Consider the following 19,484-nt stretch of genomic DNA (forward strand, 5'->3'; position numbering starts at 1 on the left):
GTCAAATCAAGCACAGTTTCTCTAGTTGGGCCAAATCCCATCAGCATACAAGTATTTCCAACACGATTCAACTTGAAAATTAATAAGACAAATGCCACTACTACATATTTTGTTTCCTCGGGCCTTTGGCTCTATTCTGTTTTTATCTCTTGGCATATGCAAGCATGTGGTTAGTGTCCGGAGTGTTGCTAAGTTTGCATGTACCTCTACATGTGGCCTTGTGCCAACGTATCTCATGTAGGGAATTGAATCTGTGCACTAGGTGGGCCCTACCATGTAGATGACATGGACAGGAGTGGAAAACCCATGAGGTTGGCCCCACGTATGAAAACAATTCATACAATGGACGGTATCGAAATTGTCTGCAGTTCACATCCAACATGCATGTGGCCTGCCTGATAAGTGGAACAACTTAACCCTGGGCCAGTTGATCTGCATTGCATGGATTAGATGTATCACACGTTCCAAGAAGTTAGCACACATTGTTGAGTATCGAGGTTTGTTTGGCATGGCAAAACTCTGTCAGAAGATGGGAACACAAAATGATGTTGTGTCCAGGTTCTCTGCCAGCTCTTGCTATGGGTGGATTGGCATTTGTTAGCGAGTTGGGATTGAATGTGATCTCAACATGACCCTTGCTCCATGATTAGGAAGTTGCAGCATGAAGAGGCATTCCCGAAAATTGATAATATTCATCAACATTGATTCATTGATTTATTGACAGTTGAGAACTATAACTCATAATACCTAAAACCCGGGAATTTATTTTCAGAACTGGTGATGTAATCGAAAGAATATAGAACTCCATTTGGGGTGATTAAAACTAACGAATATTATTTAGACGTTATCCATTGGTTGCGCCATGCATGGTGCTCCATATTATGATCTTCACAAAAAGCTGGACAAGTGGTAGATGAATCCAAGATCTGGGCCCTTCATAAGGTAGGTCCTGCCATAGATCGGCCATGGAAAATTTCCAGCTGTTCGATGATAATCATGCAACTGGTGACCTACATATTGACGGTAAACAAGAAATTTCCAAGAGCCATAATTGGTCAGGAAATTACCCACCAATCAGATGGGTGACATTGTTCTATATGTATGATTTGCAGAGAGTGGTCCATCCATTGTTTGACCAACCTGATTAACGGTCCAGATCGTGAACATTGGTTCGATGTGGCCATTTGATTGCAGGGCATTGATAGCTATTATTTGAAGATCATTTGACTAGGAATGCAACTGGATTTGATGTTACAGACCTTTGGAAATGTTTATTTCCTCTATTTTTTCCATTATTGCATAAAACTCATACCAAGCTATTTGTTATCCTTTTTTGAGCTCTTAAATTGGTTGATCTCATTTATTTACATCATATCATCGTGAAGCACTTGTGAAATTGCGTAAATTATCTAACACGATACCACGGCACGTGGAAGCTTGCTGAGCTCAAAATTATGGCTAAGCCCTGGGGGGTGGATAGGACATTTTAAAATTATTTACCAATTAATACAATTAAGCCACAAAGGCCAAATGATCCAAGATCATAGACTACAAAAGATTTAACTATTTGAGCAACTAGTCTATGAGGTAAGATATGAAATATCAATTGTGTATGTGCAACACATTAAGTGCCTAGCATATATTCAAATTATTTATTCATATGAATTAACAAATCCAATCATAAGCAAGAGTGGAAATGCATCTACATGACAATCACAAGCACAACGATATATAGTGGTTCGGTCAAGTACCTACTTCACTCCCTGCAGACGCACTCAAACTCAAGTGTACCGGATTTCATTATCTCAATGATTTTCAATAGGTTTACTACTAACATTTACAATGGTTTTTAATAAGTTCACCACAAACCTTCAGTCCTAGACAAGAACCTACACATACGCATGTGTGTTCGTGGAACATGTACACCCCCATGTTGGTGGACCATGTTTCCACCCGTGTTGGTGGCTCCCACGGAAATTAATACATACACACCAATGTCCAGTGAATTTGAGTTTGGGTCACAAACTCTGTACTCAATTCCACAGAGGAAAAGAGTATATCATGGACTCTAAACAATAACACTTACTTGGTTGGATTGAGCCTTGCTATTGTGCCTTTCTAGAGATGCTTCTTCAATCTTGAATCCACTTCTCTTGTGTTCCCTCAATCTTTGAAGTTGATTTTCTTCCGCTTCCTTGAATCAGCTATTGGCAACGATCTTCGTATTGAGATGCTAAGGTAATGGGAGAGGGGTTGAATCTCCTACAACTATGAGATAGTTGGTTCCAATTGGGGATTCACCTGGATGGGCATTCTAGAGGATGATAGATATAAGGACCTACCTATAGGTTTGTGTCTAATATCTAGAGAATGTAAGATACCATGTTCTTCTTCAAATGGAGCTTGAAATGCTTATTAGAGTGAAGAATCACTAAGAAGAAGGCATGAATCTCTTTGGTATAGAGCCTAGGAGCAATGGTAAGGCTTGGGATACACTAGAGCTTCTAAAATACCAAATTTCATCACCTTTGCAAAGATCCGGATGCAAAATATATAGAAAAAGTGCTCCAACGGATTTATAGTGGCTAGCTGTCGATTCGAACGAGAAATTCCAGAATTTTCGATTTGCTCATTGGACGGTTTTGGCTGTTTTCAATTCGAACGATAGATCTGTGTAGAGGAGTCTTATGAGACGTGCATTTTCTTTATGTTTCCTCAAGCCATGGCAAACAAACAGCTCCCTAATTTTTTCTTTCTTTTTATGTTGAACCTCTAGAATTATTTTTTACTACTCTATTACCTCTCAGAAAAGAAAGTAGTATCTTGGGTTCCATCTTTTGAAATGAAAAAAAAATAGAAATATGGTTTCTTGCATCATTTTGCAGGTTGGAGATGTTGATTCATCAATGCAGTCTGCTTGTGCAAAAAAAAAAAAAAGATTTTTTTTTCTACTTTATTACCTCTCAGAAAGGAGAGTTGTCTCTCGGGATCCATCTTTTGAAGTAAAAGAAAAAAAGAAAAAATAAATAAATCTGAAATATGTTTTCTTGCATGGTTTTGCAGGTTGGAGATGGTGATTCAACAATGCAGTCCGCTTGTACAGCAAGCTGCTTTACTTAAGAGAAAGGGGTTAGTGTACAAACAGAGGCTTGAACGACGATGCTCCGACCTTCAAATGGCTGAAAAAGAGGTATAAGAAAATTCAGGCTCTGCTTGTTTTTTAATATTAAATTTTACTTATAGCATTCATGTCGAGTTAAGCAAGTTTATGAAAATGTGCCTTGAAATGATTATGCTCAAGGTAAATATGATATATTGCACGAATCTTTGAGCATTCTGAGATAGGTTTTAGGTATCCATTCACAGAATCCTGATATAGCAGTACCTGGAAAACTAGATTCTGTTTGGTGGCTTGAAACACTTACATCTGTTGGAAAATGTCTTTTCTTTTTCAGACTGATTATATGAAGTGAAATACCCATGCATTTTTTGCCCTTGTGGATTAGTGGTGATATGGCTCCATTGGCATAAGCTTCTACAGTGATTCCTTCGGCTAACAGAGAAAATGAATTTTTTAAGATCATAAGCTTTTACTATGATTCCCTTTGCTCATATCAGATGCATTTTTGAAGAGCTTTGATTTCAGAGTCAGTGAGTTCTTTCTCACTTTCTTTTTTTTTTTGGATTTTGTTTTTCATTTTTTTCGTTGATTCTCTCCATCACACGTGATCATTAGATTATCGATGATTACTTGTTGGATCTCGTGAAAAGTTGGGTGTTTCAAGTCCCAATCATTATGATACTTTGATTAAATGTTGGCTACAACCATCTTTAATTTTCTGTGATGTGTTTCTATACTTAATTCTGTTTGTCATAAAAACCGAGTTTTATTGGAGCATAAGTGGACTTAATATAAATTTTAATGGATTTCATGTAGCAATAGTGCTTTACAATGTTGATGCATTGTTATTATGGAATTCCAAGCCTTGCCCAGTGTTCATAGTATCGGTATGGATGCATTTATTGCACCGTTGGGGTACAGAAACATGTTGGTATTGCAAGGGAAATATTGCATGAATTGGGGACTGTATCACTGTTTGAGGGAACATTGGGAAAATGATGAAATGTTGAAATGAAACTTTAGGAGATGTTAAAAGAGACATGATTACACACTTGGAGCTCAAAACACCACAAAAAAAAAAGAAAAAGAAAAAAAAAGTATGTATAAGAAGTTTCCTATGTATAGGGTCCTAAACCATGTGTTGTTTGATAAAAGCAATGCAGTTCTATCCAAAATGAGTTCATACTATTCATAAACCATATAATACAAATACCAAAATACAACCAATACATCTAAAAGTGAAAAAAGGAAGCAAAATATATCTCTATTCCCACCTCCCACTACATCTCTGCCTCATACCCACATGGAGTTACAAGACGCTCAAAGTCATCACCATTGTCTCCACTAGGACGAGCATAGTACTATTATTCCCGGAATCGGCAATATTGTACCCAGGTCGTGGTAGAATGGTACCAACTCAAGTACTCTCTCGAGCATAATTGGTACTTATCCTCTTTGAACTGGATGAGTATGCCCATCCTTGGGTATTGCGTAATCATTATCATTTGTGGCTGATATGGATCTGGAGCTGCAAATGGACCATGCATGTATGTTACTCTTGAATACATTTGGCCATAGTCATATCATGGACATCCCTGTCCACCTGACGTGGTTTGGGCGAACGGCCAACATCGTGGGTTTGCTCCCCGCAGACATGGGTTCGATTCCCCTCCCCAGCATTACCCGATGCATATGGTTGCAGGTGATTGCGTGCATCCGCAGGGAATAGTCTCACTTAAAAAATGGGGCAGGGACACCACATCATCATCAGAAGAAAAAATTGGATGTCCATGTCCTTGTTGTCCATATCCATAGGCATACTGATGGAGACATCATGCGCACACGCGCACTCACGCCGCCCCCCCTACGCACGTACGTATGTAGAAGGAGGACCCCACCATCGATCTGGCTCGATGACGACGTCTAGGGAGGGCCTCCTAGCTAGAAGTCAAGTTTTGGTTCAGAAAAGTGGCCCAATAGTCAAGAAAAGCCTACCATGGGATCTCATGATTGTGGCCCACTCGTCGGATTGGTTTTATATTTTAGGTTTTGCTTATTGTTATTATTTAGAACATCGTGAACGCTTTAGATTTCCTTGTTTGGTTTTTATTTTAGTTTGCTTCATCGCCAAGTAATAGGTGTCGCACATGGTGCGAGTTTTTGGGTATAGGGTTCTCCCTATAAATAGGCACCCCTTGTAGTTCTTTTCATTCATTGAAGTTAATCAAAAATTCCTGTTTTATTTTTCTGCTCTCTTCGTGAGTTGTGGAAGAATTCAAAAGTGGGTGCGAAGCCCTCCCTTTTCAAAAGGCTAACTACCGTGGTGCGAAGCCACATCGATCCCAATTCACCCCCATCTTCCATCATATTTTTTTCCATCTTCCCCCACCATCTGTACTTCAAATTTATCCTTTTGTTGCATCAGATTTCTTCATTAAACCAGGTTTCCAAATTTCGGCCCACAGGCGAGCTGAAACTTCGGCGGAGCACCACGCACAAACCGTACATCGGATCGAGCTGAGATTTGGGGATTTTGGAGTCCATCCTGGCTGACCGGGCCAAGGTGGCCTTTTTCTGAATAGTGGGCCCCACACACGTGCGGCCGAGATCACAACCACGTCCGTCTGGGCCATTGTTGAGGTTTTTATCCTCTTTTATCCTCTCATAGCCGTTTTTCATGAATCCTAACCCTAGATTACATGATCCCTAATTGATTTGCCCCTTTTTATCACCTTAGGGTTCCTTGAATTGAAATTAGGGAATCCCTTGGATTAGGGACTAATTTTTATGCATGAGTAGTTGGTATTATTTCCCTTTGACATCATTTGGTTTATAATTTTTATTGGTCCAGTCCTAGCCTGTGTCGGCTTGGACCCGCATAGATTCACCTTTTTAATTGAATGTTTGGATTTTCATGTGGGATGTGGAATTTGTGTGATTGTTTCTGAATTGGTAGGATCTAAGCCTGAAATCTTGCATATCATATTTAATTTTCCATGTCCTGCATCACATACTCTTGCCCATATCTGTAGTTGAATGTCTGCGACAGTATGTCATAGCTATTAAAGTCTCGTCCCTTATTCAAGAGGAGCCTAACTGCATCCCTATGATCCATCTCCATATCCATATTGTGGCATGGAACTGGAGCTGTCCTACTCACCACTGATGCCGATGCCCACCACTGACATCTATGGACCCTACACTACGTGAATGACTCATTCTCTTCACTACTTAGTTACTTCTTGCTGCAACAATTGCACTTCATTGGCTGAGAAGTCCATGCTAGGACAGGAGGAAAACCATGGTCTTCATCCTCGGTGGCATGGTTAAACTCTACCCAATGAATGGACCATCTCTACCACCATCGTCACCCCCACCACCTATGTAGCCACCACCATTGTCACCATCATCACCATTGTCAAATGGGCCAGTGTCGTTGAGAGTGATCCCGCCATGCATGCCATGCGATTGTGATGTTTGGCTGTTTCCTCACATCAACTAAATCATGCTCCTGGGGCAATGTTTGCCAATTCTGAGACAACATCTTCATCAATTCCTTACAATGCTGTCACACTAGCTGTCCTCCTCGGATCAGGATGTCCATCGGCACCATCTAGGTCAACTGACTTAATCCACTCATAAAGTGGGTCCTCCCACCTCTCCTCCTCAAGATGTGCACAGTGTACAATCATCAACAAGTCGAGCAAGTCCTTATCTGCAACTCCATTTTCATTTACCGGTAGTTGCATCTCCACTAGCTTCATGTTGTAGTGGTAGAAAACGAGATTTTGGAGTGTCTTGTACCCCAGTCCATTACATTTATTTGTGCGAATAAGCAAGAACATGCTTAGTTCTATTCTACAAGGATGATGACACTGTCTATGTGAGTATGAGGACCACCAAGCACTGTAGGGTTGGACAATTGCTCCCGTAAAACAACCATTTTTCCTACAAATTGACTTTTGCCATTGACACGTGCCTACTAGATAATTGAGAAACAAGAAAACTAGCTACATGATGCTAAACTCACATGGCATCATCGAGTCCCTCTTTTGAGTTACCACATTGCCTTTCTGAGAGAGGACCCGCGACGTCAGTTAGGTCTTCGACCGAAAGAAGGTTTCCCGTGAGGACAGAGCCCTGGAGTGGAGAGACATTCTCTGTCACAGGAGTTGGGGTGCGATTGAAAAGATATGCAGCAGCTGTGAATGCAGCTTCTGCCCAGTACGAATTCGGCACCTTCATTTCCACAGAAGTCATCCTAGACTTAATTGCATATTCTTTCCGAAATAGGCCCCTCTCATTTTGGAAAATCACATTTTCTTCAATAAAATGATCATAATTTGTCAAGTATTTATATAATACAAAATCACACAACTTAATAACAAACGAATACAAGACTCTATACTCCATTCATAAAGTTTGCTTTCCTCAGACATTTTAGGAATAGCTTCTCATATACGTTATGCACCTCCCTTTTTAAGTCATCGTTGTCTACCGGCCTCCTACAGTACTTGGGGTTCATAAAGTATGTTCAATCCCATTGAATAAATTATTATCAATGAATAATTCTAACGAAAGTAACATGCAAAAAAGTAGTGAAGCAATGACATATGTAGAAAATTAAACCTACAAACTCATCCACCACATGAAGAGGGTATGGAAGAGTCCTCTCCCACCGATCATCGATGATCGTGTGCACCCATTTATACAACTTGGGGGCTTTTTCTTTAATCGCATCTTTCATAAAGAGCATCAACTCGTACATAAAACCTATCGATGGATGTCTCATTATCAACAGTCCTTAACATTGTGTTAATGGGCTCTAGGATCCTCGGCACATCATTGATGTGATCCCAAAATGTGTCACTCAAGACAATCCCAAAGCTCTCCTCCCCACAACAGTGTCAATCTTACCCCATTCACCCCATTTAATGGAGGAGAATAGACGTTTGAGTCACTGCTTATGTTTTTTTTATGGTGTTTAAGGTGATGAAATTAGTAGCTAATGATGTCCCCCCAGGTTGCACTATGTCACGATTACACCTTTGCATCTCAACAAGAAGCCGGGTGTTATTGTAAATGAAGTACGTGACTGCTCTCCCATTTACAATCACACTCCTAATAGTTGGCCTCTCTTCTATTGCCTCTAATATCGAATCTATGCAATGGGCAACACATGGAGTCAAGTACATGTTGTACTTCATCATCAATTTCTCTGCATTCACAAACGCTCTCCCATTGTCTGTGACGATCTGGACATCATTCTTCTTCGCCACCTCCCTCATCACATCTTTAATCAACTTGCATATATAATTTGCATTCTTAATCTCATTTGCTGCATCAATGGACTTGAGGAAGATGGTTATTCCCCTATAGTAGACCATAAAATTTATAAGGGACATCCGAGCCAACTTTGTCTGTCCATCACACATCAGTGTGACCTTATATTGCTCCCAAGATGGCCTTAATTTATCAATGTATTGCCCCATCTCTACCACCTCAGCCTTCAAGTATGTGCCCATAGTTTTACGTGAGGAAGGAGCCTTCACACATGATCCCACACGTTGTTTCTCAACAATCATGTTGTTGAAGTGTGGGCTCTACTATGAGGAAGCACGTGGTTATAAATAAACCACTAGGCTATATACTTATCATCTTCCTTAAATCCTCTCCAGATAGCATGTCCTTCAACTACTTCTATGTCCTTCCTACTTCCCCATAAACTGTTGGATTTGACAGTGGGTCTGGGATCGTCACACTCTGTGAGTAGTGTATACCCTGACCTCCCTTGTCACCCTCCACCCCACTCTTACAAACTTCTCATGTGGACCCCTAGAAAATAAACCTACTCAACTCCCATCGCCTCCTCTAGTTCATCTCCTAAAGATGCTTGGAGGCCGTCTATGCTAGGGATCATCATTCTCCTCTCTACTCTCCCTAGATTCCTTACAAGAGGTGTTAGCTCCTCACTGTACTCTATCTCACGCTCCCGTTTATACCTCGCATTTCCTCCTTTCTTTAGTACTTCATCAATTAACTCACCTCCTTTGGAACACTAGGGCAATCAACAATATACAGATGCTCACTCGGTTCCTTCAAACGGGACAATTCACCACTTAACATGTGTGATGGGGACATCACGCACACACGCACGTATGCAAGGAGGACCCCACCGTCGATTTGGATCGATGACGACGTCCAGGGAGGCCCTCCTAGCTAGAGGATTGCGTTTTGGTTCCTTGGAGTGAACCCGATCGTTATGTGAATCCCACCATGGGTTCTCATGATCGTGGCCCACTATTCTAAACGATCTAGTACTTTGAGTTTTGGTTATTTTTGTTATTAGGAACATCATGGACGGTTTAGATTGCTTTGATTAGTTGTTAATTGTGGTTACTTCATCTCTAAGTAATAGGTTGTGCAGTGTGCACATGGCGCGAGTTTTGGGGTATAGGGTTTTGTTATAAATAAGCACCTCTGGTAGGTTGTTTTTCTCACTGATGATTGATTTTTTTTTAAAAAAAAATCCTGTGTTTTCCTGCTCCTCTCCGAGTTGTGAAAATCCAATTGGGTGCGAAACCCTCCCTTCTTCGAAAGGCTAACTACCGTAGTGCGAAGTCACACTCATCCCGATTCGGCCCCACCTACTACCATCCATATTCCTCTTCTCCTACAATTATTCCACCTGCAAATCCTCATTATTTTGCAGTCATTCCTTCTCTATAGCAGATTTCTGGAATCTGGCCCTGCGAGAGGGTTGAAACTTCGGTGGAGCACCACGCATGGACCGTCCGTTGGATTGGACCGAAACTTAGGGGAATTGTAGTCCAATCCTAGCCGACCTGCCCCAAGGAGGGGGTTTTTGGGTTCGTGAGCCCCACGCACGTGCGGACTGCCCTCAACGTACGTGCGTCAGGCGTGGTCTGCTGTCCACACACATGGGCAGTCTTCAGGTTCACTCTCTCCTCTCTTTCACTCCTCTCTTACCTGATTTCTCTAACCCTAACCCTATATTGTCTTAAACTCCCAATTTCATTGCCCTTTGAAACTTGTGAATCCCTTGGATTGGGGAAATTATTCATGTGCATGTGTGGCTGAATCTACTCTCCTTTGAGTATTGTTGGTCTATAATTTTATTTGATCCAGCCCTAGCATGTGTAGGCTTGGACTCGCATAGATTCCCCTTGATTGAGTGCTTGACTTTATGTGGGATGTGGAATTTTGTGTGATTGTTTTGAACTAGTATGATCTAAAGCCTGGAATCACGCATATCTTGTTTAAAATTTCATGTCCTACATCAAATTTGGTATCAGAGCCTAGGGTTCTTGTAGGAGAATGCATTGCATGTTTAGGGTTTAGTTTATTTGTGTCCATTATGCATCAAGTATCATCATATAGAGCTGTTTAGAGGTCCATAATTCTTGATATAAGTTGCTAAATTTTCTGCTATCAGAAAATCCCCATATCTCTTTACTGGATTTTCTGTTAACAGATTCTTTGGGCAGATAGGTTGCTGGAAATTGAGTAGTATTGTGTCGTTTCCCCCATATAGAGTCCTATAAGAGCATTTAGTCTCATCTAGGCACATATAGTCGTAGTAGAAGGTCCTTAAGTTGAGTTAGTAGTTGTATGCCCACATGTACGGGTCGTGGTTTTGGCTTGCACCCTACACTAAACATGGAGCAATTGTAAGAGTCAATGAACAAAATGACCCAGCAGTTTGAGTCTTTGGGTAGGCGCTTGGAACAACGTATGGACCAACGCTATGAGCAGCTTAATGTGCGCGTTACCCAACTAGAAACCTCCGCCCGGGCAAACCCCATCATTGGGGAAGATGCCCAATCTGGGGTAGGTGATCAAGAGATTAGACCAAGGAATGGAGTGGCCAAGGAATTGGTCACGGGCGCACACCTATGCACCCACCCCGTGAGGGACATTATGATTTATGACCCAGATGCGCAACTCCTTAAGGGAGTTAGAGTAGATGCCCCTTCGTTTGATGGTTACTTGGACCCTAAAGTTTTTCTAAATTGGTTGGGGGATATGGACCACTATTTTGAGTAGTATGACATATCAAATGCTCGTTGGGTCCGATTCGCCAAGATGAAGCTTGTGGGCCAAGCAAAGAGGTTTTGGGCTACTGTTGAGTGAAAGAAAAAGAGGGCGAGGGAGCCCCCAATAGTCCATTGGGGAGAAATGAAAGGAATTCTTAAGGGGAAGTACCTCCCTTTCTCTTATCGCTTACGGTTGATTGAGGAATGACAGTCTCTTCGACAAGGTTCCATGAGTGTGGCGGAATACATTGAGAAGTTCGAAGAGTACTTGACCTGTTGTGAAGTTGATGAAGATCCCATACTCACTCTTGCTCGATTTAAAATGGGCCTCCGTTCTGACATTAGGAGAGAGTTGCTCGCCAAGGACATAGACACTCTTGAACAGATGTATCAATTAGTGTTGGAGGTCAAGCAATACCTTAAAGCATCTGTGGGAAGACAGTTTGATTTTCACGATTCTAGTACTAAGGCCAACCCTTCTGGGGCTAAGCCTAGCACTGGATATCAAGACAAACCTTCCAGCAGTTCTCAGTCCAGGCCTAAGGATGATAAGGGTAAAGAGGTTGTCGGGTTTAGCTCGCGCAGAAGCAAGGCAACTAGGTGTTTTAGGTGTCAGGGGTTTAGTCACTTTGCCCACCAGTGTGGCATGAGAGAGGGCACCAAGGTGTTCCTTATTGATGGGCAAGTAGAAGTAGTGCACCTAGAAAGTGACGGTGAGGAGGAAGAATATGAACCAATAGAAGCCCCTAGTGATGAGGAAGAGGGAGCGCGAGAGTCTGCGACCCTTGCAGTTGTGTGTCGTGCCTTTACACAAGCAAATAATACCGATGATTGGCGCCATTGTGTTGTTCTTATTCAGTTTGGGTCATATAAAGCCACAATTTGGTGTGATGCTGTTCCTAGCAAGCTTATCGATCTTGTCCCTATGTCATTATCCCATAGGCCATCAGAGTCTGCAGAGTCCTTTACGCATCACATTCATTCATTGCATCAAGAAATCAAGCAGAAGATCACGACTAGTAATGAATATTACACACTTTCTGCAGACCAACAAAATCGTTTCAAAGAACTCAATGAAAGGGACTCTGTGATGGTCCGCATCAAGTCAAAGCAGTATCTTCAGAGAGTCGTTCGTAAAATACACGCGAGTAGCGTTGGACCATTCAAGATTATAAAACGAAACGGTCTTAATGTGTATGTGGTAGATCTTCCACCCTCCATGGGAATTAGTTCCACATTCAATGTGGAGGATCTGATTGCATTTCAGTGGGCCACTGATGCATTGTCTAACATTTCGCCTAACCACCTTGATTCCCCAGACTTTTCCCTTGATCCATGGCCATTTTCCGACCCATCTTCCCAGCCTCTATGTCCCATACTTACCCTTCCTGACCTATTTTTCCAGCCTCTACCTCCCGTACCTACCTGTCCTGACCCATCTTCCCAGCTACTACATCTTATACCTACCATTCCCGACCCATTTTCCCAGCATCTATCTCTTATACCTACCCGTCCCGACCCATCTTCCCAGCTTCTACCTCCCATACGTACCTTTCCCGACCCATTTTCCTAGCCTCTACCTCCCATACCTACCTGTCTGATGTAGGACATGAAAATTAAATATGATATACGAGATTTCAGGCTTAAGATCATGTTAGTTCAGAAACAATTATACAAATTTCATATCCCACATGAAAGTCCAAACATTCAATTAAGGGGAATCTATGCAGGTCCAAGCCTACACATGATAGGGCTGGATCAATAAAAATTATGAACCAAATGATACTCAAAGATAAGAAATAATCATCCACACATGTATAGTAATCAGTCCCTAATCCAAGGGATTTAGAAATTCCAATTCGGGGAACCCTAGGGTAAGAAAAGGGGCATAAAGTTGGAGATTTGAGTAGTTTAGGGTTAGGTTTAGGGATTTTGGGTGAAAGCAGAGTAAAAGAGAGGAGAGATGAACCAGCGAAGTACCGCATGCGTGGACAACAATAATGGCCCAGACACGTGCGTGTGATCCTGGCCGCACGTGTGTGAGACCCACTATTCAAAAAAAGGCCACCTTGGCCCTGGTCGGCCAGGGATGAGCTCCAAAACTCCCAAATCTCAGCTCGATCCGATGTACGGTTTGTGCGTGGTGTTCCGCCGAAGTTTTAGCCCTCCTATAAGGCCAGATTCTGAAATTCTGATGTGGGGAGGAGAATTCTGCAATAAATGATTGATTTGAAGTGTAGATGATGGGGTAAGGTGAGAAGAATGGATGGTAGAAGATGGGTAGTAGAGATGGCGATGGATGGGGGCGAATCGGGATAGATGTGGCTTCGCACCACGGTAGTTAACCCCTCGATGAAGGGAGGGCTTTGTACTCAATTAGGCTTCACAACTCAGAGAGTAGGAAACTGCAGAATTTTTATTAATCTTCAATGGAATCAAAAGAACTACAAGGGGTGCCTATTTATGAGAAAACCCTATACCCCAAAACTTGCGCCATGTGCACAACCTATTACTTGGTGATGAAGTAAACTAAAATAAAAATCAAACAAAGAAATCTAAAGCGTTCATGATGTTCTAAATAATAACAATGAGCAAAACCTAAAATATGAAATCAATCCGACTAGTGGGCCCCAATCATGAGATCCCATAATGGGCTTTACTTGATTATCGGGCCCACTCTAAGGAACCAAAACTCCGTCTTCTAGCTAGGGGGCCTTTTCTGGACGTCGTCATCGATCCAGATCGACGGTGGGGCCCTCCTTCGTGCGTACGTGTGTAGGGGGCGGCGCGCATGCGCGTGTGCGCGTGATGTCCCCATCACCGTCCCTACCCATCTTCCCAGCTTCTACCTACCATTCCCGACTCATTTTTCCAACCTCTACCTCCCATACCTACCCGTCCCGACCCATCTTCCCGGCTTCTACCTCCTACACGTACCCTTCCCACACCCAGAGAGGAGATTGAGGATATCCTGGACCATCAGATAGTATCGACGACAGATGATGGATTTTAAAAGTTCCTGTTCAAGTGGAAGTCACACCCAGCTTCAGACAGTACGTTGCTCACTGAGGAGCTGCAAAGACTTAATCCTGACATCTTGGAGCAGTTCAGGAGATCTTCGCAGCCGGGGAGAGTTGATGAGGGACATCACGCACACGCACGTACGCAAGGAGGAAGAGGACCCCACCGTCGATCTGGATCAATGACGACGTCCAGGGAGGACCTCCTAGCTAGAAGACTGCGTTTTGGTCTCTTGGAGTGGACCCGATCATCATGTGAATCCTACCATGGGTTCTCATGATCGTGGCCCACTATTCTAAATGATCTAGTATTTTGAGTTTTGGTTATTTTTGTTATTAGGAACATCATGGACGATTTAGATTGCTTTGATTAGTTATTAATTGTGGTTACTTCATCTCTAAGTAATAGGTTGCGCACATGGCGCGAGTTTTGGAGTATAGGGTTTTGTTATAAATAAGCACCTCTAGTAGGTTGTTTTTCTCACTGATGATTGCATTAAAAAAAAAATCCTGCATTTTCCTGCTCCTCTTCGAGTTGTGAAAATCCAATTGGGTGCAAAATCCTCCCTTCTTCGAAGGGCTAACTACTGTGGTGCGAAACCACACGTATCCCGATTCGCCGTCACCTTCTACCATCCATATTCATCTTCTCCTACAGTCATTCCACCTGCAAATCCATCTTTATTTTGCAGTCGTTCCTTCTCTACAACAGATTTCTGGAATCTGGCCCTGCGGGAGGGCTGAAACCTTGGCGGAGCACCATGCACGGACCGTATGTCAGATCGGACCGAAACTTGGGGGGATTGTAGTCCAACCCTAGCCGACCTGCCCCAAGGAGGGTTTTTTGGGTTCGTGGGCCCCACGCATGTGCGGACTGCCCTCAACACACGTGTGTCAAGCATGGCCTGCTGTCCACACGCACAGGCAGTCTTCAAGTTCACTCTCTCTTCTCTTTCACTCCTCTCTTACCTGATTTCCCTAACCCTAACCCTAGATTATCTTAAACTCCCAATTTCTTTGCCCCTTTTCCAACCGTAGGGTTTCCCAAATTGAAACTTGTGAATCCCTTGGATTGGGGAAATTATTTCTGTGCATGTGTGGCTGAATCTACTCTCCTTTGAATATTGTTTGGTCTATAATTTTAATTGATCCAGCCCTAACATGTGTAGGCTTGGACCCGCATAGATTCCTCTTGATTGAATGCTTGACTTTATGTGGGATGTGGAATTTTGTGTGATTGTTTTGAACTAGTATGATCTAAAGCTTGGAATCACGCGTATCATGTTTCAAATTTCATGTCCTGCATCAACGTGCCTGTAATATTTGCGTTTCAACTCGAATTAATTATCAGGAAGCAAGCCCTTGTGCTACCAACCAATGTGTAGTTGCTTTTTGCACTCATTTTTTACTTGCATGACTGCAATAAAAAATAATAATGACAAAGTGTTAGAAGCAACAATTAACATCAATTTTATTGATTTTCAAAATAGTTTTAAATTTTTTGGATTTTCATCTGTAAATATTCCATTAATATTTATCTAATGCACTAATATATGTTACACACTTATACTCACTTACTAAATCAACTACACTTAATCCGTATTAAGTATATTTTTCAAAGATAATTTATTTTTTAAAATAATTTTTAATTAAAATATATTGTTATTTTCATAAATAATCACAAAATGTAACTAAAAACTTTCAACAGCCTACACTCTTTAACTTGTGTATAGATCAACCTAGAATGATAAATTAGTATATTAAAAATAAAATAAAATTATTTTTGCTATAAGGGTTTTGTTAACTTACCATCGTCTATCTGAAACATACAACTAGGAGCAAGCCATGGTGCAAGAATCACGCCAATTAGATTATCTTATAACAGTTTGTTGTTTACTAGCCATAAATTACATAGTTAGAATCATCAAATCAAAGTGTTGTTTTAGAATCATAAGAAATACAAAGTGGGATTTATCTAGTAGATGTTTTAAGATGATGATTGGACCTATTGTGTCTTCGTCAATCTTGACTGTTGATTGGAAGCTTAAGGTCAGTTGATTGGCATGATTTTTGCACCATGGCTTTCTCATTGTATGAATGAATGAATGGTTTGGAATTTGATGCAGGGCATGAAAATTAGATATGATGTGCAAGATTTCAGGCTTTAGATCATAATAATTTAGAAACAATCACAATAATTCCACATCCCACATAAAGTCAAGCATTCAACAAGGGAAATCTACGAGGGTCCAAGCCTACACATGTTAGGGCTAAATCAATTAAAAATTATAGACCAAACAATGCTCAAAGGATAGTAGATTCATCCACACATGCAAAGGATTAGACATGAAAATTAGATATGATGTGCAAGATTTTAGGCTTTAGATCACAATAATTTAGAAACAATCACAATAATTCCACATCCCACATAAAGTCAAGCATTCAACAAGGGGAATCTATGAGGGTCCAAGCCTACACATGTTAGGGCTGAATCAATTAAAAATTATAGACCAAACAATGCTCAAAGGATAGTAGATTCATCCACGCATGCAAAGGATTATTTCCCAATCCAAGGGATTCTCACATTTCAATTCGGGAAAACCTAGAGTTTTAAAAGTGGAATAGAACTTAGGGATTTGAGATGATCTAGGGCATAGTTTGCCGTAAAGGCCATTACGGGGCCGTAAAGGCCGTTACGTAAAGGTAACGGTGGCAACCGTTACACGTTACGAGGTCGTAACAGTCGTAACAGCCGTTATGGAAAAAAAATGACATGTAATTGCCGTTAATGACACATTATGTCCCCTATAAAGGCTATAATAGCCCCATAATGGTCTATTATGGGATAAATACAGATTTTTCATACTTTTTAATCAACATTACAAGGCAAATATAGGCTTTTCGGGAGTTTTTTCAATAAATAAGTAAATAAATAAGAGAGACCGTAATGGCTGTTATGGGGCCGTAACAACCATTATGCCCCGTATCGTAACGGTAACGGTGACGGCCACTGTTACTATTACGGAACACCTTGAACTAGGGTTAGGGTTATGGAAATAAGGAGAAAGATGAGTGAAATATAGACGAGAGAGAACCTGTGATTAGCTCGCACGTGTGGACAACAAATTGGCCTAACGCATGTGCGTGGATGGTGGCCTGCACATGTGTGGGGCCTACGAATCTGGAATCGGCTAGCTAAGGCCTAGTCAGCCAGGGATGGACCACCTTCCCTCCAAATTTTAGGGCAAACGAATGATCGGTTTGAACACGGTGCTCCACCGAAGTTTCGGCCCTCCTACAGGGCCAGATTCTGGAAAGCTATTGTAGGAGAAAGATTAGCTGCAAACGTGGGTGGATTTGATGAGGGGATGGCTATAGGAGATGAGGAATATGGAGGGTAGGAAATGGGGCCGATTTAGGATGGGTGTGGCTTCGCATCACGGTAGTTAGCCCTTCGAAGAAGGGAAGGTTTTGCACCTAATTAGGTTTCCACAACTCAGAGAATTAGAGAAGCAGGAAAACGCAGAATTTTATTAATCATTTTCAATTAAAAAAAAAAAAAACTACTAGGGGTACCAATTTATAAGAAAATTTTATACCTCAAAACTCACGCCGTGTGCCCACGATGTAATAAAAAATAACAACTAATCAAAGCAATCTAAACTGTCCATGATATTCCTAATAACAATAATAAGCAAAACTCAAAGTCCTAGATCACCTAGGGTAGTGGGCCACGATCATTAGATCCAATGACGGGATCCACATGATGATCGGGTCCACCCAAAGGAATCAAAACACAGTCCTCTAACTAGGAGGCCCTCCCTGGACGTCGTCATCGATCCAGATCGAAGGTGGGGCCCTCCTTGCGTACGTGCGTAAAGGGGGCGTGCGCGTGCGGGAGATGTTCTCATCAGTTCTCCCCGGCTGCGAAGATTTTGCCACTGGCGAAACAGAACTCCTGAACCACTCCAAGATGTCACGTACTGTCTGAAGCTGGGCATGACTTTCACTTGACCAGGAACTTTTGAAATCTGTCGTCTGACGTCAATATTATCTAATGGTCCATAATATCTTCTATCTCCTCTCTGGGTGTGGGAAGGGTATGTATGGGAGGTAGAGACTGGGAAGATGGGTCGGGAGGGGGCCATGGATCAAGGGAAAAGTCTGGGGAATCAGGATGGTTAGGTGACAAGCTGGATAATGTATCAGTGGTCCCCTGAAATGCAACTAGATCCTCCACATTGAATGTGGAACTAATTCCCATGGAAGGTGGAAGAACTACCACATACGCATTGAGACCATTTCGTTTTATAATTTTGAATGGTCCAGCGCTACGTGCTTGTAATTTACCAACGGCTCCCTGAGGGTACCGTTCTGGCTTGACGCGGACCATCACAAAGTCCCCTACATTGAATTCCTTAAATCGTTTATGTTGGTCAGCAGAAATTTTGTAAAGTTCATTACTAGTATTGATCTTTCGCCTGATTTCTTGATGCAATGAATGAATGTGATGTGCAAAAGACTGCAGACTCTGATGGCCTATGGGACAGGGACATAAAGACAAGATCAATAGGCTTCCTAGGTTTATAACCAGTAACGACTTCAACAGGGCTTAAACCCGTGGATCTATTGATAGAACTATTAAATGCAAACTCGGCGATAGATAGTGCAATGTCCCACGTCCTGGTGTGCTCCCTCACTAAACACCTGAGCAAATTTCCCAGACTCCTATTGACTACCTCAGACAAATTTGGTAGGGTCGCCCCAGAGACTAAATCAATGGCGTGTTGTATATCCCTCATAGGGGGAAGCTCATCCGGTAGATCATCGGGAAAGACATCACGAAACTCATCTACTACCGGAATGGCCTCAGTGGGTAACTCTGCACTAGCCTCTGGTGCACTTTCCCTAGCCACAAGGGCGTATGCCATCGAGTCCGACTCAGTGTCTCGCTCAAAGTCTTTGGTATTTAAAATATGGAGAGGCTTAGACTTGGACTTCGATTCCTCAACCAACCTCAAGTTATAAGAGAAAGGGAGGTATTTTTCCTTAAGAGTTTCTTTCATTTCTCCCCAATGGACTATTGGGAGTTCCCTCAACCTCTCTTTCTTTCGCTCCACAGTAGCCAAAAACCTCTTTACTTGGCCCACAAGCTTCATCTTGGCAAATCGGACTCGACGAGCATCCGACATGTCATACCACTCAAAATAGTGGTCCATATCCGCCAACCAATATAGAAAAGCTTTAGGGCCCAAGTAGCCATTAAACGTAGGGGCTTCTACTATA

General features: G+C 42.0%; 1 protein-coding gene across 3 annotated transcripts in view; it reads left to right on the forward strand.

Moving 5' to 3' along the window:
- The window catches only part of LOC131244269 (WPP domain-associated protein-like), a 30,827-nt gene that overhangs the window by 3,300 nt on the left and 8,043 nt on the right, over nucleotides 1-19,484 (forward strand). For all 3 annotated transcript variants that reach the window (XR_009170250.1, XM_058243905.1, XM_058243914.1), the window contains exon 3: nucleotides 3,064-3,190. Coding sequence is in view for 2 of the 3 variants with exons in the window: in XM_058243905.1 (XP_058099888.1) it covers nucleotides 3,064-3,190 (127 nt within the window). In the remaining variant the exon portion in view is untranslated. The remainder of the gene's footprint in view (nucleotides 1-3,063; nucleotides 3,191-19,484) is intronic.

This window comes from Magnolia sinica, chromosome 1 (assembly GCF_029962835.1).
Source record: "Magnolia sinica isolate HGM2019 chromosome 1, MsV1, whole genome shotgun sequence".
Lineage (NCBI taxonomy): Eukaryota > Viridiplantae > Streptophyta > Magnoliopsida > Magnoliales > Magnoliaceae > Magnolia > Magnolia sinica.